The sequence below is a fragment of the Strix uralensis genome, chromosome 18, assembly GCF_047716275.1.
Source record: "Strix uralensis isolate ZFMK-TIS-50842 chromosome 18, bStrUra1, whole genome shotgun sequence".
NCBI lineage: Eukaryota > Metazoa > Chordata > Aves > Strigiformes > Strigidae > Strix > Strix uralensis.
In genome coordinates, this window is record NC_133989.1 from 2,124,499 (window position 1) to 2,150,590 (window position 26,092).

Below are 26,092 nucleotides of genomic sequence, written 5' to 3' on the forward strand. Positions count from 1 at the left end.
ATGAGGACTGAACGCTGCCAGGGCCACCAGCGAGATGTCACTGGTGGGTACCCCCATGGTGCGGGAAGGCGTGTTCTGGTCACCTCAAAATCTGAACCCCTGGGCCGAGTCCTGGGGTGGCTGCGTGGGCAGCTCTGGTCTTCCTCACCTGGCTGAGGAGACCGGGTGAGGGCACACAGGTTTTGGGGTGCAGATGCCTTCCATCTTGGCAGTGGTGGTTTGATTTTTTTTTTTTTTTGCAGTGACACATACCTTGCCATCTCGGGCCTTTAAATGCCAACAGCAAAGCTGAATGTGCTGCCTGGGTTGTAACACTGAAAGCTGGGTGACACCAGCCACAAAAAAAAAAAAAAACCACCACTGTTGATTTGGGGGAGCAGGAGAGGGAGGAAGGTGAGGTTGGTGTTTCCTAGTGCTCCATCCCTCTGTGGAAGGAGACTTGTAGAAGCCAAGAGCTCCCTCAGCCCCTCGCAGGGAGCAGGGGGGGCCCGGCAGCCTGTTGCTGTTCCTGTTCCCCAAGAACTGGGGACTGGGAACAGCTCATGGTGAGGGAGAAGCCTTGGGCAGAGGTGGAGGGAATCCCATGGCCAGTGGGCGTGTTAAAGGAGTCCCAGGCGTGTTCCTGCCTGCGTAAGCTCTGCTCTTCGCTTGATTTCTGACAGGCAGCCTGAATTTTTGGAAGGATTTGCTGGAGAGGCTCAGGAGGAGGGGGAATGCTGCAAATACAAGACATTTTCCAGAGGCTTGGACCTGGAGGAGGTGGAGAGTACAGGTGTTGGTGGGAGCTGTTAGCACTTGGCTCTTGAAAGGGTTTGAAGTGAGATGAGGCTCGAGGTGAGCTCGGAGGTGGTGCTGGGAAGGGGTGAGATGAAGAAAGGAGCCTGTAGCAAAGTGAGCTACTGCCTGCAGCTGTGACCCCGGGAGGGGACCTGCAGGGTCAGGCTCTTTCTGAGGGGTAACTAGAACCTGGTGGGGAAATTCAGGCTGAAAGTTGTGGGGACAGAGACTTAAAATCCCTCTTCTCCCTTTTTCCTAGTCTTTAACTAGGAAAAGCCTCTGAGTTTGAGGCGTCGCTGGAGCAGTCCTCTGCACTGCAGCTCCTGCGCTGCAGTCGCATCTCTTACAGCACCGCTCCCCTGTTTGAGTGAAAAACAAGTTATTTCCCCTGGCTTTTCAGCGTGCCGGAGAGCAGCCGCTCGCCAGAGACCTTGGGGAGGCTCAGGGAGGAGCGAGCAGCCACATGAAAGCGATGGCGAACGTGCTCGCAGCCCCTTGGCGGGCTCTGCTCCTCCGAGGGATCCCCACAGGATCCTTCGCTCGGGGCTTTCACTTTACGGGGTGCAGCCAAGTCTCCCGAGAAGGGAAAGATTCAAAGATGCTGACAACTTGTTTAAACCTCACGAGTCTTGTGGCAAATGGGATTATTCAAGCCAGGCTTGGGAGGGAACAGTGTCCTCGCAGAAATTCTTAAAAAAAGCTTCAGGATCTGAAACCCAAGCTGGCCATGGCGCTCTGGCTCGTGTGCCGTGACCGGGAGCCAGCGAATTACCAGTTGCTCTTGCCTTTCTTATATTACTGTAACGAGGGGAGCTGAGCTTGGGTACAGTTTGCTGACAACTCTGAATTACGCAGGGATTGTCCTGAGCAGGAGGCGGCCCCCAGAAGTGAGGGAGAAGGGTCATGTCTTGGTGTTTATTATGGTGCCATTTTGGGGGATAACACCAAGGAGAGATGGAGGGGAAGGCCACTGGCTAAAGAGGGGTCCTGGAACTACAGATTTGCTTTAAAGTGTATAAAAGCTCTTTCAAAGAGACAGATTAACTGGTCCCAGCGGGCTCTTCCCTGGGCTGAGCCCTCCAGGGGGGTGCAGAGAGGCTCCGACCCCCCTGCCCTGCTCCTGAATGGCTTCAGGGATGCTCAGCCTCCAGACCTCGAGCTCCGAGGCCACCTCAGCTCTTTCCTTCTGCTCCCCAAACTCAAACCTCCCCGGCACAGGGTGCTGTGGGGCTGTAGTGGTGCAGGCTTGGCACTTGCGGGGGAAAACCCGCCAGTAACAACCAAATAATAACAATACTGACATTCCTGAAGAAATGAACTATCTCTGGTCTCTCTCAAAAATACATTTTCTTGAATTGTATTTCCAGCTTGGCAAATGACACTCAATTTACTGACATGATTTTCCACGCAGTCATGCCACTAGGAAGGAAGGAAACAAAAAAAAAAAAGCTGAATTTTTTTCTTTGTTTAAAAAATATCTTCAATAAAAAGAACCAGTGCTGCTTTTTTTTTTTTTTTTTTTGGAAAGGGAGGAAGAGAGAAGGAGGGGAAAGGGGTAGATAAATAAGAAACCAGGGGCTGTTCTAAGTCAGGGAAAGCAAAGACTCGTGTTGGTTTTTGGCAGCAGGACCCCGGTGTGGAGGGCAGGAGCTGCTGGCAGAAAGAATTTAATTCTGGGTGCCAGTAAATGATTCCTCATGCCCTACAAAACCACATGGAAATTATAAATGTACCTCCTGGAGCCTGACCTGGCTGCGGCTCGGTGCTGAGCTGCTCCTGAGGGGCCGGGGGGGGCTTCTTCCCCGGGGGGGGGGCAGGTGTGGGGCAGCTTTTGGGGGCACTGGTGCCTGTGGGTCTCTGTGGGAGGGCAGATAATACCTGTCCCCTTCCCCGAGGATGTGGGGTGCTTTGGGGAGATGGGTGGGGGGTGGTGGGTGGCCTGGTGCTGCTGGGGACTGCAGGAGAGGGGGTACCCCCTGCCCCCCCTCCGAGCACATCCTCATGGCCCCAGTGTCCCCTCAGGCCCCTCCAGAGCCCCTGGGGCAGCTTTGGAGATGGGGGGGCTGTGGCCCCAGGGTGCTGCTGCCCCCCAGATCTGCTGGGAATACAAAGGGGGCTGCAGCGCTGCCCCGTGGGCCGCTTCAAACAGACGGAGCGACGTAAACCTGACAAGTTTTTATATGTACAGAGACGCTTGTCAAACCCCCCTCCCGCCCCTCAAATCCCCCAATAAAAGCCAACAAAAACGCATTTAAAATAAAAAGTTAAAAAAAAAAAAAGAACAACAATCGACCTCCCCCCCCCCACCCCCCCCAAACCCCAACCCAGTCCCCAACTGGGTCTCAGGTGGGAAACGGGGACCTGCCGTGCCCCCGGGTGTGGCAGAGAGGGGATAAAGTGACCTTTTCAAAAGGGGGTACAGGGGAGCGGGGCCCTGGGCGCTCTTGGGCGCGCTCCCGCGAGCTTCCCCGGCTCGCTCCGGCCGGCGGCGGGGACAGGGGTTCAGTAGTACGAGCCGGCCCAGGCTGTGCTGCCGCAGCGGCCCCAACCCCGGGGACAGTCCTGGAGGGTGGCCCAGAAACCGGGGTGACGGTTCATAGGTAAAAAGCTAAAAACTTCGGGGGGAGCTGGCGGGGAGGGCGGTGGAGGGGAGGAGGCACCGAGCCCTCCCTGAGCCCACCGTGTCCCCACCGGCGTCCCCGCGGCCGGCGGGTGCTTTTAGGACTCCGAGGAGGAGCGGGAGACGCTCTGGAGCAGCGATTTGTAGATGGCAGAGTTCAGGAAGCGAGGGTAGGAGTCTCTGTGCATGAGCGTGTAGATCTGGAGCTGCGCGTCGTCGAAGGTGTGCGAGGACGGCTCCTGCATCTTCCGGTTGATGACCTCCCGCACCCGCGAGTCCAGGCTCACCTGGGCGGCAGGGACAGAGATAAAGGGGGGGGGTTGGTTGAGGGACCCCCCCCTCGATGACAAGCCCAGCCCCAGCACCCACCCCTGCACCCCCGTGCGAGCTCTCGGGGGAAATCGGGTATCAATGGGGCGACGGCCCTGTGCTGTATATTCGCCCGGGTGTTTTGGTGAGCGTTGCAGGGGGGAGTGGGGGGGCGTCTCTGGGTCCTCCCCGTCTCCCCTTGCTGGGCACAGGGAGGGGGGGTTGGGGTGCTCCTGCCCTGGGTGCCCCCCCTCCAGCTCTGGGGGTTCTGCGAGCTGGGCTGCAGCATCTCCTCGGCCCGCTGGTGCCCTCCTGAGGTTTTGGCCCCGCAGCACAACCGGGCCCGTGGTGCCGCTGCCGGCTGCGTCCTGGGGGTTTTGGGGGGCCGGGAAGACCCTTCCCACCGCCATCCACAAGCACGAAGCAAAGCTGTTACCCTGCCAAACTCATCCCCACCACCCCAAGTTGCTGCAGGGCTGTGACGGCAGCTGGGACAGAGAAACACACACCCCCCTCCCCAAGCCCCATTTTCACCTGAGCCACCCCCCCAGGAGCTCTGCCCCGTACCTCCTTGGGCGAGAGGATGGAGATGTAGTCCTCGTAGATCATCCTGGCCTTCTCGTCGATGGTGTGCTTGTTGCACTCGGTTTTGAGCTCCTCGCACGCCAGCCAGAAGAGCATGTTCTCCTCGCTGTACTCAGTCCGCAAGAACTCCCGGAAGACGTTGCGACCCGCCGGGCTCTTCATCAGCTTGTCGAAGGACTGTGCCCACCCCCGCACCTCCTCTGGCGTGGGTTTGGCGCTGCCGGGTCCCGGCGAGGAAGGCAAAGGGACAACAGAAATCCCAGAATCATCTCGGTTGGAAAAGCCCTTGAAGCTCCTCCAGTCCAACCATGAACCTCACCCTGACCGTTCCCAACTCCACCAGATCCCTCAGCGCTGGGTCAACCCGACTCTTCAACCCCTCCAGGGATGGGGACTCCCCCCCTGCCCTGGGCAGCCCATTCCAACGCCCAACAACCCCTTCTGCAAAGAAATCCTTCCTAAGAGCCAGTCTGACCCTGCCCTGGCGCAGCTTGAGGCCATTCCCTCTTGTCCTGGCGCTGGTTCCTTGGGTCAAGAGACTCATCCCCCCTCTCTGCACCCTCCTTTCAGGGAGTTGGAGAGGGCCATGAGGTCTCCCTGCCGTGTCCCTCCCACCGCGGCTCATCCCTCAGCTCACGCCGAGGCTGCTCCTGCTCGGACTCTGGTTATCACAGGGGCTTTCGGAGGTCGCTTGTGGGGTCTATCCCAGCTCTGCTCAGCCAGGCTGCAGTGTGGGCTTAGTTTCAGCTGAATTTTCCAAGCTGAGATGTATTTTCCTGCTGTTTTTTGCATGAACCCAAAAGGGAGCGAAAGCCCTTCCCTTGCCGAGCTCCGAGCTGCTCTGGCCAGAGAGAGACTGACACGGGTCCATCATCCCTCCCAGCTGGGGGCAGGAGGGAGGGAGGCTGCTCCCCAGCAAATCCTCATTACCTGCTAAAGCACGGCAGGAGCATCATTATCAGTGGCTAATCAGCACGTCTGACCCCTAACCCTGCTGTGCCAGGGCTGGGCTGTGCGCGGGGGTCCCCCAGGGAGCGGGTGCTCAGCTCAGAGCATTCCTGGAGCGGGTCCCTGCCCGTCCCACTCCCCTCCAGACTGTAAATACACCGTGTCCCGTGGTACATCCACACTGCTGCTGCCTCTGCTTCTTTTGCAGCGCTGAGCCCCCCGCAACAGCCTCCCCCCTCCTCTCCGCGGGGCTCTGGGCAGCAGCTCAGAAGGGCAGGATGAGGCTCTCTGCCTCACCAGGACGTGGCCTGAAAGCTGCTGAGGTTCTTGTGTGCCTCAGTTTCCCTTTGCAACGGGCCCAAGGGTCAGAATCTCAGAGGGCTCCAGCCTTTGGCTCCGGGCTCCCCGTTTCTTGCTGGGAACCAGGGACACGCCGCTGGAAGCAGCACCAGGAACTCCCGAGTCTCGGTGCCCCGATCCAGCGGGCAGGATGCGGGGCTGGGGGCCATGGAGGGTGGCAGCAGGGACTGTGCCACGCCGTGCTGTGCCATGCTGGTCCCCCCCTCCCCGTCCCCTGTCCCCGCGGCGCTGCCCCTGCGCTCACCACGCTTCACAGTTTGGGATGGTCTCCAGTTTGGTCTCCCGGGACGCCCTCCATGCTCGCTCCCGGTCCTCGTTCCTAACGGGGAGATGGAAAGGTAGTCAGGGGCGTTGGGGACGCATCCAGACCCCCACCTTGACCCCCCGACTGGGTCTGGCCACCAAATCTCCTCTGTGGGCATCAGCACACCCCCCAGGATCCCAGCACCCAGCCTGGCGACACCCCGGCTCCTTTGTGCAATTTTGCTGTCATCATGCTGTGCTTGGCCCATGGCAAAGCCGTCATGAACCACCACGAAAAAACACCAATAAATAAATAAATGGGGGTGGCTGCGGGGCCCAGGGCTGTGGCTATCGGGGCTCGGGGTGCTCAGCCCCCGTGCCTGGTTATCACCATCTCAAGCCAGCAACAGCCCCGGCTCGCCCAGGAAGCCGGTGGCCGGGATGGATGGAGAAACACAAAGGGCCGGATCCTGCACCCCCAGGACACCCCAGCACCGGTCCAGCCCAGAGGCCGAGCACAGGGTGGAGGTGCCAGGGCTCAGGGGTGCCAGTGTCCCCTGTCCCCGCCCCATCCCTCACCCCCGGGGGTGCAAGGGGGGAGCGGCCTCCAGCCAACTTCCCTCGGGCCCTCGAATTTCGGCACCCGGCGCCGACCGCAGCGCTTCCTGCTTGCGACACCGTCCCGCACTGCTCGCCCAAGATTAAATGTGCAAACTTCTCCCCCGGCGAAGCTGCGGGCACGTCCCTGCCCCTGGGATTCGCTGCCTGAGCCCCAAAATGGTTGGCACTGGTCACTACTTGCCCCAGGAGCGGGGTACAGGAGGGATTTCTGTCCTGGAGGGACACAGGGAAGGGTCACCCTCCCTGTGTCCAAATGCCACCAAGGCTGTGGCAGCGTCCAGGAGGGAGATGTTTGGGGCAGGCTGTGAGGGGAGTGGCTCGCTGTCCTCACTGCCTGGCAAACAGCAAGGAAATGAGACGGGATCAGGCGAGATGAGGCCCCAATGACACCGCGGGGGTTTGCATGGGGCTGGCATCGGTGCCGGGGCTGCAGGGGGGGTCAGCTCCAGGCTTTGCTGCTCCTCCCAGCTCAGCGTTGTCGGTGGCCATAAAGCCCGAAGCTACTGCAAAACTTGAAGCCATCAGCAATCTCAGAGCGGGCTGACGCTGGGGATGGAGAAGAGCAGATGGGATCTCCAAAAATCTGGGCTATCCAGAGAATAAGGAGCTGGGGATCCTCGGAGAGGACAGGAGATGCAGCTGCAGGCAAGCAGCTGGTTAAGCCCTCGGCTCTGGGCAGCACTGGGAGGGCAGGGCTGGACTCTACACCCGCTGCTCCAAGGCAGAGCTGTGCAGGAGGGCTCCCACGGGCGAGGGCCACCCACCCTGGGCAGGCACTGCAGGCGTGAGAAGGCAGCCGTGACGCTGGGCAGGGAAATCAGCTCTCCTCCTGCCCTGCCCTGCCTGAAACAGGCAGCAAAATCCTCCTGCCCGCACAACACTGCACCCAGGGGTCCCGCTGCCCAGGGTGGGCGGGCTGGGGAGGCAGAAATCAGGCAGCTCAGCTGGGCACTGTGCTGTGCCATCGGTGCTGCCCAGCCGGGGACGTCCAGCCCAGGAGAACCGTTAGTGCAGCACCACGGGGGGTCCCAGACCCGCTTTTTTGTATTTTTAAAGATTTGGCTGATGGGGAGGAGTCACGGTGCACCGAGGCTCGGCTGGGGCTCACTGCGTGGGAGAGCAACACGCCACGGCGCTGCCTGATGCCCATCTGCTCCAAAACACTGTTTGTGCCCTTTCTAACCCCAGCACCCGCTGTGCTCTCGACTCCCAACCCACCGCCAGCACACAAGCGGCCCGGAGGCTCCATCCCTGCCACCCTCCTGCACCCGCTGCCTGCGGGCACCGTGCAGAGCACCCAGGGGTGGAGGCTGCTGCGGGACCCCCCCCCCTCCCTCAAACCTGGGCTCGGGGCAGCAGCTGTGTCCAAGTGCTCGGTGCTGCACGAAGCACCGAGGACCAGCAACACGCGGGGGTGACCCTCATGTCTCCCCGGCTTTATGAGACCCATGAATATCGGCCGAGGAGGCGGGTGGGTGACGCTTGGTGGCCGCCCCCTCCCTCCCCGGGAGCCACGGCCGGGGCGGGCGATGGGACGTACCATGAGCAACTGCAGCAGCAGCACCAGCAGAAGCAGCAGGCGTTGGGGCGGTGGTTGCTGGCGGGTTGCACCGTTGTCGGAGAAGTCTCATGCCGGGACATCGGAAGGGGTGTCTCTGCGGACGCGGGTCCTGCGTACTGAAAGGCAGGAGGGGAGGGAGCGGGTGAGCCCCCTCACCACGTGCAAATGAGGGACCCCCCCCTACAGCGACTCGCTGTGATTTAATTTTGGCTCCCACTTGCCATCCTGGCCACCAGCCGGCCCCGAGATGGTCACCTTGGCTACCTCACCTGCGTCCCAGCCTCATACACGGTGGACGGGGTTGGGTCGTGCTTCAGGGGCTCTTCTGCTGCTCTCCGCTCCCCGCAGCCCGCGGGTGAGCCGTGCTGCCCAGACCCCCCGGCTACTGTCCCTGCCGCCTCCTGGACGGAGCCTGTGGGGAGGGAGAGGAGCGGCACCGCGTTACCTTCACAGAGGGACTCCCCCTCCGGCTTCGAGCGGCTCCCGAGGGGGGCTGCTCCAGGCCGGGGAAAGCCCTTTGCAGGCGGCAAGCTGGGGCATGGCAGGCAGAGAGCGCGCAAGAAAAGGAAGTGAGAGGGAAAGGAGGAGGGGAAACACGGCAGCAAGACGCTCTGCCAGCCCCATGCTTTGCCCAGGACCCCCCCTCCACGCTTTGGCGGTGCTGCCGAGCCCCCCCAGGCAGCAGTGGGGCTCAGCACCGGCCCTGTGCACCCCTGGCCGTGCCCTGTGCCGTGGGGAAGCATGGCCGGACCCCCTGGTGTGTTCAGGCCCAGGATGGGGAAGTCGGAGTCGCTCCACGGCATCATGTGAGTGGAAGGAAACGGGGTGTGGGGGGGGAGTTTTCACAGCTCCCAGCACTACACCAAAACTCAGCCTGTGCCAAGCATTGGCCCGGTCCAGCACTCCGCACCGGTGCTGTGGAACGGCCCCGCCGTGCCCACAGGCCTTCCTGTCCCTGCCTGCCTGTCCCTGCCTGCACTGCTGGGTAGGGATGCTCCCGGGCAGGAGCGGTGCCGGGGCTCAGCGCCCACCTTGGCGTGGGGTGGTGGTAAGGATGCGGTCACAGCCGGCTCTGCCTCCCTGTGCCCCGCCGAGGGTGGTGGGCAGCAATCATGGTCCTTTCTCTGCCCAAAGCAAGGACCAGGAGTGGGGGGCAGAGCCCCCCCTGGCCACCCCAGCCCCAGCATCCCTGTCACAAGCTGCCCCAGGTCTCATCCCTTCGCGTTTGAGTCCTGCATGGACTCAGCGAGGGGGACGGAGCCCCCACCCCGAGCCCACAGCCACCCCAGCGGGTGCAGCCCCCCCCCCCCCACCCCGCTAAGCTCCTCGCCTGGGCCTTTGCAAACCCTCCCGCTGGCTCCCATCGCTCCCGCAGGAACGAAAAAGGAGAGAGTCTGCGTTTCGCTCCCAATTGTCCCTATTTATAGCCCCGAGTGCTGGCAGGACGGCCGTGACCTTGTCACCCGGCTCTCGGCAGCAGGCTCCACTCCCTCTCGCACCGCACTGCCCTCAGGTCCACTTAACCCCCTACTTTTTCCCCTTTCCTTCCCCCCTGACCGACCATCTTCCACTCCTGGTGCCCACTCTTCCCCCATGGTGACATCCTGCTCGCCCCACGGTGCCACGGCCATGCTGCCGTGCCCGGCGCTGCCGGGGGAGGGCTGTGGCACTAATTACAGCAAGCGGTGACGAGGCTGTGGGAACTGGGAACGGGGCGAGCAGGAGGAAAACCTGAAGGCTGGGAAAACGCTGTTTCCACCCAGCCCAGCCCGAAGCAAAGGCAGCCCCGGCTCTGCTGCGGCCCCGGGGTGTGGAGCGGGTGGCTGGGGGGTGGTTGGGAGACAGGGATGTGGGGACAGCGCGTGGCATTGCTCCACGGGGACTTTGCTTCTGCAGCTGGTGCTTGAGCCTTGGCCAGAGCAGACCCGCAAGCAGTTGAGCCAAAACATCCCAGAGTGGCAGCAGGACGGAGCAGCATCCCCCAGTGAGGAGCACCCCCTCCCCACACCCGCGGGGTGCACTCAGCACCCAGCCAGGAGGCAGGATCAGCTCGCTGCCCACCCTGGGTGCTGTGGCACCCACCTGGGGACACCACAGCTGCATCGGCTGCACCGAGGAGGTCTGGGAGGAGAGGAGAGGTGTGGGGCTGCAAAGGCCCCCCCTTGGCCCGTGGCACTGCGAGGCGATGCTGTCACACTCTGGATTTGCAGGGCTGGTTTCGCAGCCCTGTGCACCCCTTAACGCCCCTGTAGCACCCCACCCCGCCGGTGGTGTTTCTGGCTGCCCCTGGGGGCTGGGTACCGCTGTGGGGCTGGTGGATAAGGAAGTCCCGGCAGGCCATGGAGCCTAGGGGCGCCGGAGGGAAGGTGAGGGCGTGCGCGAGGCTGCCGAAAGAGGAAGGATGACAAAAAAGGGACGTTTCCCCAGCAAGGAGAAGAGACGCCCCAAAAGCCGCCCTCGCCCAAACACTGTGAGCTCCCCAAGCCCCCCGTGAGCCTTTGCTGTTACTGCCCGGTGGCTGCAGCACCCAGCCCAGGCGTCCCCACGTGCTGGGTGTCCCCAGGCCGTGCTAGCTCATGCGCCCGTGACGTCCCCAGTGAGCCTGGCACCGCCCCGTCCTCTCCCCAAATGGAGAGGGGACCCCTCACGCAACCGGACAAGACGAGTGCTCCCCAAAATCGCTTTTGAAGCGAAACCTCCCGTTCCCTGGGGCTGCTCCTTGCCAGGGCGCTGGGTCAGCTCCATCCTGTGCAGCACATCAAGCGCCCTGTGCCTGGCTCACCCCGGGGCAAAGCAGTCACCAAAATCACCCTGTGCCAACTGTGGCATCGGGGTGCCCACATGGGCAAAACCAAGGTGGTGGCAAATGGTGGCTGCAGGAACGACACCCCTCCATGCACCCCACTTTCCCCGAGCGCCCTGGCTGGGGACGATGCCCTGAGCAGCGTGGCATCCCCCTCCAGCCACCCCCACCTCTGCAAAGTGGGGCACAAACCAGTGCCCACCACGGTGCGGGGGCACCCCCAGCACAGCCTGCACCGAGCCCCCAGTGTGCCCACCCATGCTGTGGCTGGCAGGAGGACACGGGGGGTGGGGTGGGGGGCATGGGGAGGGGAGGCGGTGGCGGCGTGTCCGTACCTGCAGCCTGGCCATCGCGCGGCGGCGGCGGCGGGTGCCAGCCAGGGTGACCCCGGCCGGCTTCAGGGGGTGCGTGGCATCGCCAGGACCGCCGGGTCTGAGGGCGGGGAGGTGGGAGAGAAAAGAAGAGAGAAAGAGAAAAGAAAAGCAGCCGAACACATCCTCTCACAGGAAAGGGAGTGGTAAGGGAAGTGGCAAACTCAACCGAAGAGTTCAGACCTTTTTTGGGAAAGCCCCGGCAGGGCCTGGCTGCTCTCCTCGCCGCCCCGCTGGGGCAGGAGTGGGGCCGAGCGAGTCCCGCCGGCGGCTGAGCCAGGTCACCCTCCTGCTTCCCACCCCTCGGCCGGGTCCGGTGGTTGCCACAGGCATGAGGGTGGCCGAGCCGGGGCTCCCCGGCCAGGACCGGCACCGACATCTCGCCCAGAGAACGCCAGCGCTGGAACGACCCCACAGCCAAGGAACTGGCTTTGCGGAGGAGCGACGGGCAGGACACGTCCCCAGGGTGGGCACGGGCTGGGCTCTGGCACCCGGCTGAGGTCGCTTCGAAGCGCCGGTGTGTCCCCGGGGGCTCGGCGGGGCAAGGAGCGAGGGAAGGGGCCGGTGCCCACGGCGGGGGCTGAGTCAGAGCCTCCTGCCGTGCCTCCCCGCAGCATCGGCCCTGCGACGCCGGGATGTGCCAGGCTGCCGCGCAGAGCAAAGCCCGGCTCCCTCGGCCAGGAGTGACTCACAAACAAAGTTGTTTGGTTTTTTTTTCCTCTTCAGACAAAAAAAAAAAATAGAGAAGAAAGAGAGAGAGAAATCAGACGCCCAACCTCCGTTTCCTTCATTAAATTTGCCCTCGGCACCGCTGCGGGCTCTGGCCCCAGCACCACACCAGCGACCGAAACTGGTTTGTGGTCTCTGCCGGCGGCTGTCCCCTCGCTCACACGCGCTCGCCGCAGGTGGAAAAGGGGAGAAAAGGGGAGAAAGGGGGTGTGGGGGGGATGCCGGCACCCCCCGCACGCTCCCCCGGGGCCCCGGGGCCCAGCCACGGCACGTGCCCGTTATCAGCCCGGCCCAGCGCCCCGCTCGGCGCAGCCGCTTCCCTCGCCCTCCCCGGGGACGCTGAGCTGTTATCTCCTCTCCTCCCCACCCCGCGCGCCCCAGCACCCAAAAACCAACACAGTCAGGCCGCCGCCATCCCCAACCCCACCCAAGTGTCCCCCTCTGCTTCGGCAGGTCCTTTTTCTGCCAGCGCCCACCCTGCTGCCGCTGCTGTCCGCACCGGCGTCCAGCACCGCTCTGCTCCTCTGGTCGCCTGAACCTCATTTATTTTCCAGATGGTTTTCCAGGATTGCCTTTGCTGCTGCCAGGCGGCTCCGAGAGCTGGAGGCTGCCAGGATGCGGCCACGCTCCCATGGGGGACCCCCAGCACCCCCAGCTCGCCGCCCTTGGGGCACCCACGCTCACCAAGGATATTTTTATTCTCCAGCCACAATAGGAGCTCCCCGCCCCAGGAGGGACCTTCCCTCCGCATTTTACGGGTCAAAACCAAAGCGAGCAGCTTCGCTGCTCATCACAGACCCCCGCAGGGATCGCTTGGCCGGGGGTGACGCACAAACCGCCCCCCCCGGGTGCTGGTGGAGGGACCGTCCCCCGCACGGCCGAGCCCTTGCCCTGCACCAGCACCGCCTCAGTGAGGAGCAGCGCTGGCCCCGGCCCCTCACCGTGCCTCGGAGGAGCTGCGAGATGCCCCTCACCTGCGAGACCAGCCACGCTGGATGAGGGCAGGCAGAGCTCGGCCTCCTGCACGCCGCTGCTGGATTCTCCAGTGTCTAATAAGGGTTCAGCCCAGCCTGCAGCTTCCCCACCTCCTCCCTGCCTTTCTCCCGGGAGGGACCCAGCACCTCCAACCTCTGCCAAATTTGGCCAAAATGGGCCAGTGAGTGCGACCAGCAGCAGGCCAGCCCTGCAGGCAGCACAGGTAGGCTATGGGGGGACGGGACCCACCCCCCCCGACCCCACCTCTGCCGGGGTTACCCCGTGGGCAGGCACCGCCACCGAGCCCCACAGCTGCCACTCGCCCCCGCCGCCTGCCCCAGCCACCTGCCAGCGGCACAGGAAGTTTTAGGAGATATTTTTAGACCCGGCTTTCCCCCCCCACCCCCCCCGCCTCCTTTAGCAAACTATTAGAAAAAGACTAAAGAGGTGAGGCTCGAGCCCCCCCCCGATTCTGTGGGGACAGGGCTGGGCTGACCCCCCCACATGGAGGTGCCAGGGGTCCTGGGCACCAGCCGGGTCAGGGTCCCCCCACCCCACCGGGACGAGGTGCTGGTAACGCCGGCAGATGTGCCCACGAATGTGGCGGCGGCGGGCGGATGCCTTTGGGGGAGCTCCTCGGCCCAGCAGTGATTTTTCTGCCATCCCCTGAGACTGGAAAGGCAGGTCCTGGCGATGAGAACCGGGAGATGCTGCAGCGTGTCCCAACACCTCCCCGGTCCTTCGCATCACGAGGGCCGACGGCCCCGTGGGCACCTCTCCTGACGGGATGAGGATGATGCCGGAGTCCTTCCTCCGGATCGGCCATCTCTGCTCCCTGCCCCTCTCCTCGCCTGTAGCCGGGGTGTATTTCTGCACCGAGCATCCTCTGAGCCAAATCCCACCATGAGCTCTCCCGAAAGCACCACGTGAACCTCTCCAGCACCCCCTGGGAAGAGGCGAGCGGACTCGCAGCTCTGCCTGGCACGGCACTGCCGGCACCCACCCCTCCGGCCCCGGCTTTTGACTGAAACAGAGTTAATTATTTCACAGCGTAAAAATAGCACCTGCGACAATCAGCTGGGGGATTTAATAAGGCAAGCCCTGACAATTATGTTTCTATTAGTAGAGGTATCGCGGCGTTGTTAAAGCAGACTCCTATTAAGCATCTGGTAATGATCCATGCGAAAGGAGAAGAAAGATCACGGTAATCAATACTCCGCAGGGGCTAAACCGTACGGATGGAGCCCGGCGGCTGATGGGAGGGAAGGGAAGAGGAAAGGGAGGGATACAGCATCGGCATGGCCGGGGTGAGAGCTGAGCAGGGAGGGTGACAGGGTGCTCCTTGTCCATGGGGTGCTGCCAGCTCAGGACCTGCTCGTCCCCATCCCAGCACAGGCCAGCGCGGGCAGCACCGTGTTCCCCCAAGGACCACGGGGCAGAGGAGGGGGCACTGGTGGTCATTTGGGGGATGGGGATGCTAGGAGGACTGAGGATAAGAAGATGGGGAATTGCCCGTTCTGAGGAAATGAGGAACCAGAGAATCAAGCCTGGATCAGGACAAAAAGGAGGGACCCTGCAGCAGAGGGAAACGCTGGATCGAAGGGGGCGCTTACCGCGGCTCCAAGCGCTCCCCGATGTGTGATTTTCTCGCCGGCACCAGACCAAACCCCACCGGCTGCATCCGGAGGCCCGCGCCAGCACGGGAGCCGCCGGCCGGGCAGAGGGAGGAGGTTTGGGAGCCGGCACCGGCACGGGCGGGAGGTGGGTCCGGCCACGCCGAGGACAGGCCTGGCCCTGCTCTCCAGCCACGCTCCCTGCCCAAAGCGCGGCCCCGCGCCATTGATGTGGTCAGGGCAGGGCTGAGCCCGGCAGCCGGCTCAACCCGCGGTGGGACCGGCCGGGCCGGGGCTACACCAGCACCATGGCTGGGGACAAGGGGGACCATACCCCAGATGCTGCGCCCTGGGGATATCTGCCCACGGCGGGTGAGCTGCGAGCACTGCTGCCTGCACACTGCCAGCCCTGACAGATGCCTTTTGGGGTCTGGCATCAGGGCAGATGTCACGCCTCAGGGCTGGGATGTCCCCCCGGCCCCTAATCCAATGCCACCCCAGGTCCCACAAGCAGAGCTTGCAGAGCCGAGCTTTCGCTTGTACCAGTAAAAACCTTCCTCCCACGCCAGGCTTTGGTCCTACGTTAAAACAGCGAAAGACTGAGGAAGGAGTTTCCCAGGACCTACAGGCAAATACCCAGGGCAGGGAGATTTGGTGACCTGATGCCCTGTCCCAGCCCCGGAGCATCCCGAGGGATACATGACCCTGTCCTGCGGTCACAGCAGCCTCACTGGCACCGGGATGCTCTGCCCTGGCCCAGCCGTGACAAGCAATGGGGAGCTCTGAGCAACTCGTGTCCTCCGAGACCGGCCGCGCCAGTTATTTAAAACCCAACCAAAGGGGAAGAAAGACACTGGGGTTCAGCTCAGCCATCCCCAGGGAGGAGCTGGCAGCATGGGGAGGAAGGAAGCGCTGTCACCCTGTGTGGCCCCTGTGCCACAGAGGTGGCTCTTGGCCCCCGGGCAGTGCCAGCCAGCCACAGCATCCCACTCCTGCTGCCAGACAGGAATGTGGAGCTGGCCTGGGCAACAGGAGCCCGGCCACAGATGGATGCCCATCGCAGGCATTCTGGGCTCAGATGGCAGTAGCTGCCCTCGGTGGGGATCTCAGGGGGACCCCCAATGTGACAGGCCACGGCGATGCCCTTTGCCGAGCTGCCAGGATGCTGCAGGGCCCGGCTGTGCCGTCGGAGGACACAGGAGCTGGCCTGCCACCACCGTCACAGCAACGCATTTCCCCAACCCCAAATCCCCTCTGCGAGCTCTCTCCTCGTGGTGAAACCCACACCAGACTCGCAGGCAGCATCTTTCCTTGTTTTTTTTTCTCATTTTTCAAAGCTAGCTTGAAGCTTTCCCTTCCTTTTCCGGGGTTCCTGCCTGCTAATGCCAATATGTACCTGTTTGCTCTTCCCCTGCCCTTTGCACTGAAACGCTGCTTGGGCATTCGCCTTCTGTTGGAGGAAACCTAAGCCCCAGTTGGGTTCATGCCTGAAGGAGGGGGAAACCCAAACCCTTAACCGCAAACCCCTTTGCTGGCTCCCTGACCCCCTCTATACTGAACCAGCAGTAAATCCAGCTCCGGGTGCGAGCTGCCAGCGCACCCACAGCCTGTCCCCTGCACCCAGAGTCACAGCCACGCGTGGGGACCGCGGGGGCTCTGCTCCCCCCATCCCGTTGCTGCCCCGGAGTCTCCGTGGCTTTTCCACCTCTGGAGCGGGCAAGTGCTGACAAGAAAGCCCAGAGTGTGGCAAAACTGGGCCCCCAAACCCAGCGGATCTTCACAGTCTGAGCAAAGAGCCCTCAAAAGGTCAACCGAGGCCGTTTCCACGCGGTTAGAGAACTGGAAGGGCGGCTTGTTATAAAACTCTACCATACATTTTCCTGCCATCAGGAAACCCCCTTTTTTCCATGTCTAAGATGAACGTTAAAGCTGAACCCCAAAGGACTTTGTTGTTGTTTTTGTTGCTGTTGCTGCTCCACCCTCCCCCCGGTTAAATCTTTGCTTCCACGAAATGGCCAAAGGCAGGAGGTTTTGCAGGATGGGCGAGCGGCAGAGCGCTCCCCACCTCTCCCAGTAAATGCACCCGGGACGGCCGAGCTCCCACAGACCCGCAGGAGCCGATGGGGTGGGCTGGGGCATCACCCTCCATGCCCACCCCAGTGGTTTCCCAGCCAAAAATAATAGAAATAAAATAATTCTCTGTGCTCCCAGAGAGCGCTTTCGCAGAAGGGTGAAGGGTCGAGCAAAACTCAGGGGTCATTGCCGTGTTTTACAGGGTGCTCTGGAGCCAGCAAGAGCCAGGACTTTGCCTTTGCTATAGGTTTACCCTCAAGCCACCAGCTCCCGCATCCCCAGGTCCCACACAGCAGCCGGGCAGGCCCCACGGCTCGTAGATGGGCACAGCCACAGCTCACCCCCAGCAAGACACCGAGCCGGTGGCTCCTGCAGCACACGCACAGCTGGATTTAAAAGATCTGATCCCTGCAAAAAGTTACGGGTGTCCTGAAACTCGTGGGCGCGGTGGGGAGAGCCGCCCGGCGGAGTTATTTGCCACAAACAACGCCGCGGCTCAACGCTACCGTCGGGATTGGGGATTTTCTGCAGGTCACTCTGCCTGTGCTGCATGAACAACCTGTGGTGAAGCAGCTGGGGGAAGAAATGGGCTGGCCGAGCCCAGAACTGATGGAAACGAGCTGGTGTGGCGCTGGGTGCAGGACGGGATGAAAGGGGAGACGCTCGCGGCGCTGGAGGCCCGTTCCCTGAGCTGGCTGGAGCCGTGATGGCCACCGCAGAGCAGCTTCCAAATCTGCGACGGGGCTGCTGGAGTCCCCGAGTTTAGTTTCTTCCCCTCTTACACCACAGATGTTGGACACTCTTCCCCCATCCTGTCCTCCCCACGGGTGAGAAACATGTTGTAACATGTTGGGGGATGAATATAACCGGTGATAAGGTCTAGTATCTTTTCTTCCCCCTGAATTAAGAGGTAGCTACAAAATAATGTACATAAACAACTGGCTTCAGATCCACCCCCCTCTGAAGAGCTTTTGTAATGGAAATGCATAGAGAGATGTGCAGAGACAAATAAGGAACTGAGTAATAGGAAGTCTCGGCAAAGGCCGTGGGCACCGGCGCACCCGGAAGCCGCTGTTATCCCAGGCAAGAGCCCGGAGCGCCAAACCCCGAGAGCGCGTGGTGCGGTGGCATGAAGGCGGCAATGCCCGCCGGCCTCGCTCTGCCGTGCCTGCTCGGCTTTTGGGGTGCTCAGGCCCAGGTTTGGAGCAAGAAACCGGCCCGAGGAGCAGGAGGAGCTGGAAGGGAAAGGCAGGGCACCCTGTGGCTGGCACCCAGCATGGCTCTTACCTCCTCTTGAGCTGACTTCCCAAAATAATTTTATCCAGAGGATAAAAATTTGGAAAAAAAAAGAGGAAAAGCCATGGCAGCTTGAGCTCATGTTCTGCAGAGGTCGAGGAGCGACACGGCGGCTGCTTTGTCACTCCAGACCTGTTGCTCAGAGGGAAGAGCCCTAAGCGCTGAGCTCATCCGGCCCCTTTGCACAAGCCCAGTGGAAACTCAAGATGTTGTAGCCCAAGTCCAGCCTAAAAGTGAGACTACAACTCAAGATGCACTTCAGGAGGTGACAGAGATGCGCTGCTCCCGCACCTCGGGCAGACTCAGCATTAATTACTCTGCCAAGGTATTTTTCTCCCTTTACCCTCTCTCGGTTTGAGTTGCATTATCTGATTATCTGCCTTCGGTTCCTTCTTTTTTCTAATAACAGTATCAAAATGGGCACCCGCACCCTGATTGAGATATATTCGTGTCACTAAATTTCTGCTTCTCCACTATAATCTTATGAGGTGGAGTTTGTTTAATTGCTGAAGAACACGACTGTATTTTGATTAGCGGCTTGAGTCATTTGTGGGGAAGGGCTGATGCGGAGGAGCTAAAATCCTTGTAGGGAAATCTGATGTGGCGCTCTCCCTTGGGAGAGATTCTGAAATATGTGCCCACTGGGGCGACCCGTTTTCCCAAAGAAAACGATATCCACCAGGCCAGCAAACGCCACGGGCTCTGCTCATCCAGCGTGCCACGGGACGAGCGTCTCTATCGACGGCGATGGTGGAGACGCATCCAGAGGGGAATGAACTCCCCTCGCAGCAGGGAAATCCCTCCCACTCACTTAACACTTTTTGTTTAGTTTCTTAAATAAGGCCATGGATCTGCGCCAGAGCAGCCTCATGGAAGCGACGGGGAGACGGAGCTTCCCGGGGGAACCTCTCCGTGCCCGGAGACGCACGGCGATCCACACGCGGAGCAGCTCCGGCCGCGCCGGGCCCTCTCCATCCCTCGGCCGTGGTGCCGAGTCGCGGCATCCCACGATGCTGCCCCATGTCATGGGCTCGTGTTGGGTGACGGTTGGATGTCCCATCCCTGCGGGGTGGGGGGAAAAGCTACATCCCGGTCACCCCCAAACCAGGTCCCTCCACCCAACCCTTTTGGCCATGCCGCTGCTGGAGGAGCCGGCAGGGAGCGGAGCCCACGGTTGCCCTGACCTCAGCCAACCTCCCCGCGCCCCGGCACTCTCCTGTCACAGCCGGCGGGGTCAGGGGTCCCCACGGCTGCTGCTCCCCACGACGAGGCATGGCACCCCTCTGCACAGGGACCCCCACGGGGACCCAGCCTGCCTGGCCCAGCCGGTGCGTGGATGCTCCAGCACCGCCCTGGCACTCACCTGTGGGTGCAGGGAGGGCCGGGGAGGCCTCCGGGGTGGGGGGTTCTTCCCTGCAAGCCCCCCCCTGGGGCTGGGCAAGCCCCGGTGCTGCCGGCCCTGCGGCTGGAGGGTGCCCCCCCCTCCTTCCCCCTTCATCCTCCTCCTCCTCGCAGGAGCCCTGCCCTCCCCCGGGGGGATGCGGCGGGGAGGGCCCCCTCCCTGCTCGGTGCTCGGGGTCCCCCCCTCCCCGCCCCGCCGGCCGGTCCCTACGGAGCATCCCTCTCCGCCCCCCCGCAGCCCTCGCACATGGGGCTGGTGACAGGCAGCAGCCGGACAGACGGACGGACACCCAGCCAGCCACACACCGCCCGACCTCTCCAGCAACCCCGGCGCTCCGCGGTGCTCGGTGCGTGTCCGGCGGGGGGGGAAACGTGCAAAAGGGAGGATGCACGGGGCGGGGGGAGCACGCAAAGGGCGGGGGGGGCATGCAAAGCCGGGTTCACCCGGGGGGAGCGGGGTCCGCCCGCAGCCCGCGGAGGGGGGGGGGGGGGGGGGCCGCGGGGGGAGGCTGGGCTGGGCATAGGGCGAGGGGGGGGCGATGGGCCCGTGTGTGTGTGTGTGTCCCCCCGCCTCCGCGGCATCCCCCTGTACTCACGGGCCGGGCATCCGCGCCGCCGCCGCCCCGGTGCCCCCCCCGGCCGCCGGGTCTGCGCTGCCTCCGGGCTCGGCACCGGAGGGAGGGAGAGGGAGGGAGGGAGGAAGGGAGGGAGGGAGGGAGGGAGAGAGAGAGGGAGGGAGGGAGGGAGAGGGAGGGAGGGAGGCAGCGGGAGCGGAGCGGCTGCGACTGCGCAGGCGTCCCCCGGCCCCTGCGATTGACTTCCTAAAGCAATCGGAGCTTCGGCACTTCCTCACGTCAAAACACACACACACGCACCCAGCGCCCGGCACCGGCACCCAGCGGGGGCACCCAGCACCAGCACTATGCACCCAGTACTGGCACCCAGCACCTACTACATGCACCCAGTACCAGCACTTTGCACCCAGTGCTGGCACCTTGCATCAGTACCCAGTTACCAGCACCATTTACCCAGTACCAGCACTCTGCACCCAGTACTGGTACCCAGTACCAGCACCATTTACCCGGTACTGGCACCCTGCACAAGCGCCCAGTACCAGCATCCTGCACCCAGTACTGGCACCCTGCACCAGCACTGGACACCAGCACCATGCACCCAGTATTGGCACCCAGCATCAGCCCCGTGCACCCAGTAGTGGTACCCTGCCCTAGCACTGGAGGTCCCCTCTCTCCCGCTGCCCATTCCGTGGGGTGCCCATGGAGCTGACCCCCCCATCCATTTCCCGGCCGAGTCCCTGCCAAGCAGCAGCTTTCCCTAAATCATTGGTTTCTCCGCCTTATTTTTTTTTTTTTTTTTGAAAAGGGGGGGGGTTATGCATGGCTAAAAATAAAGGGTGATAAAACTTTGGGAAAGAAAGGAGACATAAAAATTTCATGATCTTGCCAGCCAGGGAAATTATCCCACTTTATTATTTAAAACCTCATTAAAAACCATTTCCCTGGGAGAGACAATGATCAAACCACCGTCTATTTCGATCCTCGAGACGTGCACTCTGCTACGCGGGGAACACGTTTAAAATAGGCCCCGACATGTGCCTGAACACACCAACCCCGACCCCCACCCATGCGAGCAGCATTTCCGAGCTGAGCCCCGCTGCCCCTATGTGGGGGGATGGCACGGCCCCCCCCGCTCCTCCCACCATTTCAACCTGCTCTGTCCAATACTCCGGATTTTCGTCATTTTCCCCATCCAGCTCACGCCAGTGGGAGCCACAAAGTGTTTGCCCAGGGAGCTCTGCGGACGAAGCAGGGTCTTTCCTCCGACTTTGACTTTTCCAAATCTTTGGAGCGGCGGCTGCCAGGCTGCTCCCTCCTGCCGTGTGACCGGGCCGCCAGCCCTCCGCTTCGCTTTAGTGCTTCATTTAACTGGAAGCTCACAAATGCCCATAAACGTTCCTGCATCTTCTGGAACTTTGTAATGGGGGTTTGGGATTATTAGAAATCCCTGTGAACATTTGGGTTTGAGATTCCTTGTGATTTTCCAGCCAGTCTGTCCCTTCGGGTGGTGAAAAGACCGTGAGTGTTTGGTTTAGAAGAAGTCGCCTTTTTAAACAGAAAGTGTGGATTGGGAGGAAATGTTTGGAGCTCCGAAATCACCTGCAGAGTAGTGCTGTCAATAAACAGCCAAACTCACAGCAGCCTGTGCTCAGGGTGCCACAGCTCGGCTGAGACACCTCTGCAAATACACACCCAGCGGGGAGGGAAACGCGGCTTTTCTGGCAGTTGTAAACGCTCCGATAAATACCCAGGAACGCTGCTCCAATTGGACTTTTGAGTTTGGAAAGCTGCTTTCTGCCAGTGCCAGCCTGGGCTGTGAAGCAGGGGTGGGAGCAGGAGCTCCTGGGAAGGCCGAGCAGCACCCAGAGCCCCCGACGAAGGACCCGACAACCCGGCTTGAGCCGTTTCTGTGTGAAACGGTGACAACCGGTGGCAGAGGCGCTGCCGGGGCGGGGGGGGGACACACCCTGCGCCTGTCCCGCAGCGTCCTCTCCGGTTGCACCCCAACCTGTTAAGGCACCCGAAGCTCTTAAGGCATCCCCAGGGTTTTCCCACCCAATCCCCCCCCACCACCCCCGGCGGGTCTCCAGCCCCCGGTGCTCGGCGCTGCAGTGGCGGGACCCGCCCGCAGGTGCCGCCCGACTCCACCGGCAGCGGCTCGGCGGGGCCCCGGGCCCGCCGCCCCCCCGGCGGGGAGGGAAGGGGACTGGGGGGGGGTTCTGCCGGGCGCCTGGGCGAGGGAGAGGAGGCTGCACGGCTTGTTGCAGGGCAGCTCCAGCCCAGGAGCACCTGGGCAGCCGGGGCACCATCCTGTTAGGTGCTGGTGGCGTGTCTGTTTGGTACCAGAGAGGCATCACGGAAGGGAGAGGGTGTGCGCCCCGAAAGCGTGGAGCGGGGCTTTCACAGAATCACAGAATCATCAAGGTTGGAAAAGGTCATCATGGTCGAAGATCATAATTTCAATGGTCATTTTTTCTAATTTTCTGATGGTGTTGCTATAAGCGCTGGGTGAGTGGAGGTGACCTCTGCCAGTCTAACTGCGAGTCCAGCACAAAGCCAGCACCTGCAAAGCTGGTTTTCCTCCTCAAAAACTCCCCCAGTACCACCAGGCAGGATGCTAGGGAGCAGGAAGCCTCTTCTGATGAATATCTGAGAGGAGTCAGCCTGTGTCAGGGCTGAGATACAGCAGCCAGGCTCCCGATGGGTCTGCAAAGCACCGTTTGATGGAGAAATCCTGTCAACGGTTGCTCAATACCCATCACCGGAGCACTCGGCGGTATCATCAGCCTCGCGGGAGCGGGCTGATCCCTCCCAGGGTGTTTCCTGCTTGTGAGCTCCTCAAGAGGCTGGCAGGTGATGAAATCGGATGAATGAAGGCTGCTGAGATGTTCTGCTTTAGAAAAGCCTCTTTCTCCCACCAGCTGCCTGGGCCTTTTAAAGCTTTCCAAGCAGCAGAGCGTAGTTTGACTGGAGTGACCAAAGGAGATGCACCCAGGACTGGAGCTCTGAGGAGGCAACAGTATTTGAGCTACTACAGCCTGAGTGGGAGTTACAGGAGGAGCAACTCAGCTGTCACCCCGCAGGAAGCGCTTGTCAGAGCCGAGATTGCAAAGGTCATGTTCATCCTGTCCCTGAATATGCATCTCCTGGCTGCCGAGGGCAGCCCGAGGACGCTCACCTCGCAGGCAAAGAGCTGGCACGGGTGGGTGCAGGAGGCAGAGCTGCCCTGGAGACCAGCCCTGCTCCGGGGTGTAAATCCACTCTGTGTGTCTCAGTCGCAGAGCTGTCTTTGCAGAATACCTGCTTTGAGCTCTGCAGTCCCATCACAGTTAGTTTATTCCCTTTTGAGAAATACCTGGGCACCCTTTATAACCTTTTTTGCTCTTTTAAGGTCCCAGAGCTTCCCGGGGAATGTCCGAGACACATTTCCCACATGGATCTCTACCTTAGCTATCAGGTGTGTAACAAACCTCCCTATCTCCACGGCTCCCTGTGACTGCTCACATGCTGACTTAAGAGTCATTCTGTTTGGGGTCACGTTTTTCCCCCAGGGCCCTGAAGTGTACAGGTTGTCTCTCCTCTTCTTAAGCTTGAAGATAAAGCAACAACTTGAAGTTCCGGAGTGTGGCTCTCCACAGGTTGTAGAGCAAAGTTTAAAAGGGGCTTTTGCACTATCAGGAGCCACACAACTATAAATTCTATCACATTTAGAGGGAAAAGGGTTGATTATTTTGATTTCCTAATGTAACAGAGCTTATGCAATCATACTGTATATCAACGCACTCATATTCTTCCAAATTCCTCTCTTTAAAAACTTTTTAACCCTTTGGCTGGTTTTATCCCACACTGACAGAGGTACATGTACAAACAGTTGGGTAAAGAATGACCCTGCCAGGGCTGCAACTGTGAGAAAGCCCAACGCATGCTGTCAGACCTTATTAGACAGTAGAGAATCCACATGGATCTGACATTTGATTGATGCCCAAACCGTGGGAAAAGCTTCAGTCAGAGTTTGTGCCCTCTCAGGCACCCAGGTCAGTCCCCCAAGAGACGCCAGCCTGCTGAAAGCCAGACTCTGCAAATTCTGCAGCTCACAGAGTTATTTGTTTGCTTTTTAGTGCCAAGCTGGGAGGGGGTGGGCAGGGAGAAGGAGCTTAGCAGAAGTCTTAGCCAAAAGGGCTAGTGCTGGTGTTCGAGGATGGAACTAATGAGAGCAGCACAGGCACTGCAGCCCCAAAGCCTGGTAGAAATGTCCTTGAAGGAATCGCTGCAAATTATCAGCTCTGCTGCCTGGTGGTACGAGCTGGGAGGGTCTTGGGGGCACTAAGCCATGTCACTACCGCGATTTTTGTCTGAGCCTCTTGATGATCTACAGACTTTCTCTCAAACTCCTGTTATTGTTTGACAGATGGCTGAACTCTTGTTTGAAGTGTGTCAGAAGGAGCTGGAAGTGGTGACAATAAGGACAAAACTGAGGTGGCTGGACTCTTCTGGTTACTTGTGGCTGAAATCAAGGCAGGCAGAGGAGAGCTGGATGGCTGTGCCCTTTCCTCGATCACAAGATGGACAGTGGAAAAAGCCCAGCCTGTTCCAACCTATGTCTGCTAGGATAGTTCAAAAGCATCTCTGACTTTTAAAAATGTAGAAGGAGTTGAAAGACTCTTTGGAGACCTTCCACCTGTAAAAACGAGCACAGGTTGGTCTGGTCTCTGTACAAGTCTGCAGGTAGGTGGAACAGCTCCTGCAGGTGTGTTGGAGAACTAGTGGAAAGTCTCTGCTCCTTGGCTGCAGGGGGAAGGTGATGTAGATGATAAGAGATGGGAAGAGAGTATTTGAGGGGAAGGTTTGAGAAGTCAAGGTCAAGTGTCTATAAGGAAAAGAAAATACTTTGCACAAGAGGGGAAGGTAAAGATACTCTTGGTCACATAATCTAGCCCGAGAACTGTATTTTCTGATTTTTATTCTACTTGCACAAAAAGCATCTCTCCGTCACTTCCTCATCTCTAAATTGTTTGGTAGACACAGTTCATTAGAAATCTGCTCTGTTGAATAGCAAAGTAATGAATCTTTGTGCTTTCCATTTCCTCCATCTGAGCCGGAAAGTGTTTTTCTCACACAATCTCAGTCTCGAGCAGTAATAACAAAACCACAACTTCTGTTGCAGTTCTTTATTTGCAGGTTGGATTCCTCCGTGGACACCTCTAAACACAAGTGTACATGACCTGCTGGCTACAAGACAGCAGACAAAGAAAATGATGGTTATGACTGTGTGAACAAATATCATTCTGATATTTCTGTTTTAACACAGCATGGTCCAGAACGCATTGTCAGGAAAAACTGCTCATGACTTTGAGGTTTCTCACGTATACGCTAAGCTGAGAACAACGTCTCTATGCAGAACAACTGTTGTATGTGGTTTTTGGTTTAAGACCATACACTCCTATTTCTAATTGATCGGGTGACACTGAAGTGTGTAAAGCTTTGATTATGACCTGATTTCTGTTCGTGCAATTCCAGAGCAGACACAATCAAGTTGCAGGATTTACATTTACATTAGCAAGATCCTGGGCAAACTCACGTGGCCAACCTGCCTGTGGCCAACCTGCCTGTTCCTCTAGCTCTTCCACACTGCAAGCACTGAAGGCCCATCTACTGTAGCTGCAGCTGTTGCACAGGTTGGGAAATAATTTCTTTAATTTGGTAGCTGAAACAGCTGGCTATTCCTGGTCGCCCATCCCAATTCATCAGCTGTCTTGAATTATTCTAAAGAGTTCCTCAAAGTTTCAGGGTCTTCTAACAAATATTCCACCTCTTTCATCTTCTAGTATTGCCTTTATGTGATTCCTCTGTAACACAAAAGCAGTGTGAGATGGTGGAGTAAAGGAGAGCAGGGTGCAGTGCACTGAGGGAATGCTGGCTCAGATGCTGGTTCCCAAGTTAGAGCTGTCAGTGGTGGATTCGCCTCAGTCCAAGGGAATAAAGACAAGAAGCAGGAATATAGATGTTTTCTCACTTTTCCCTCTTCTTTCTGTAATGGATGTGGGACAGAGGGAAGGTATTATTTGACATCCCTGCACTCTTAAGATGTTTTTCATTACAGAAGTAAAAGTGTCAAAAATAAGGACCTCCCCCCCTGCCTTAAAATGCTTGGTCCAGTGTGGGAGGCACTGTTTCTGAAGGGAAAGGGTTTATTTTTTCTCAGTCTTGACTCAATCTCAGCTTTCCCTGCTGT

The 26,092-nt window shown here is 60.0% G+C and overlaps 1 protein-coding gene across 1 annotated transcript; it reads right to left on the reverse strand.

Moving 5' to 3' along the window:
• Positions 1-52: 52 nt before the first annotated feature.
• RGS19 (regulator of G protein signaling 19) lies at positions 53-11,940 on the reverse strand. The gene is made up of 6 exons (XM_074887815.1): positions 11,163-11,940; positions 8,294-8,436; positions 8,004-8,140; positions 5,844-5,918; positions 4,274-4,508; positions 53-3,684 (listed from the first exon to the last, which is right to left on the reverse strand). The coding sequence occupies exons 1-6, from the start codon at positions 11,575-11,577 to the stop codon at positions 3,496-3,498; spliced, it is 1,194 nt and encodes a 397-aa protein (XP_074743916.1). The 5' UTR covers positions 11,578-11,940; the 3' UTR covers positions 53-3,495.
• Positions 11,941-26,092: the final 14,152 nt, after the last annotated feature.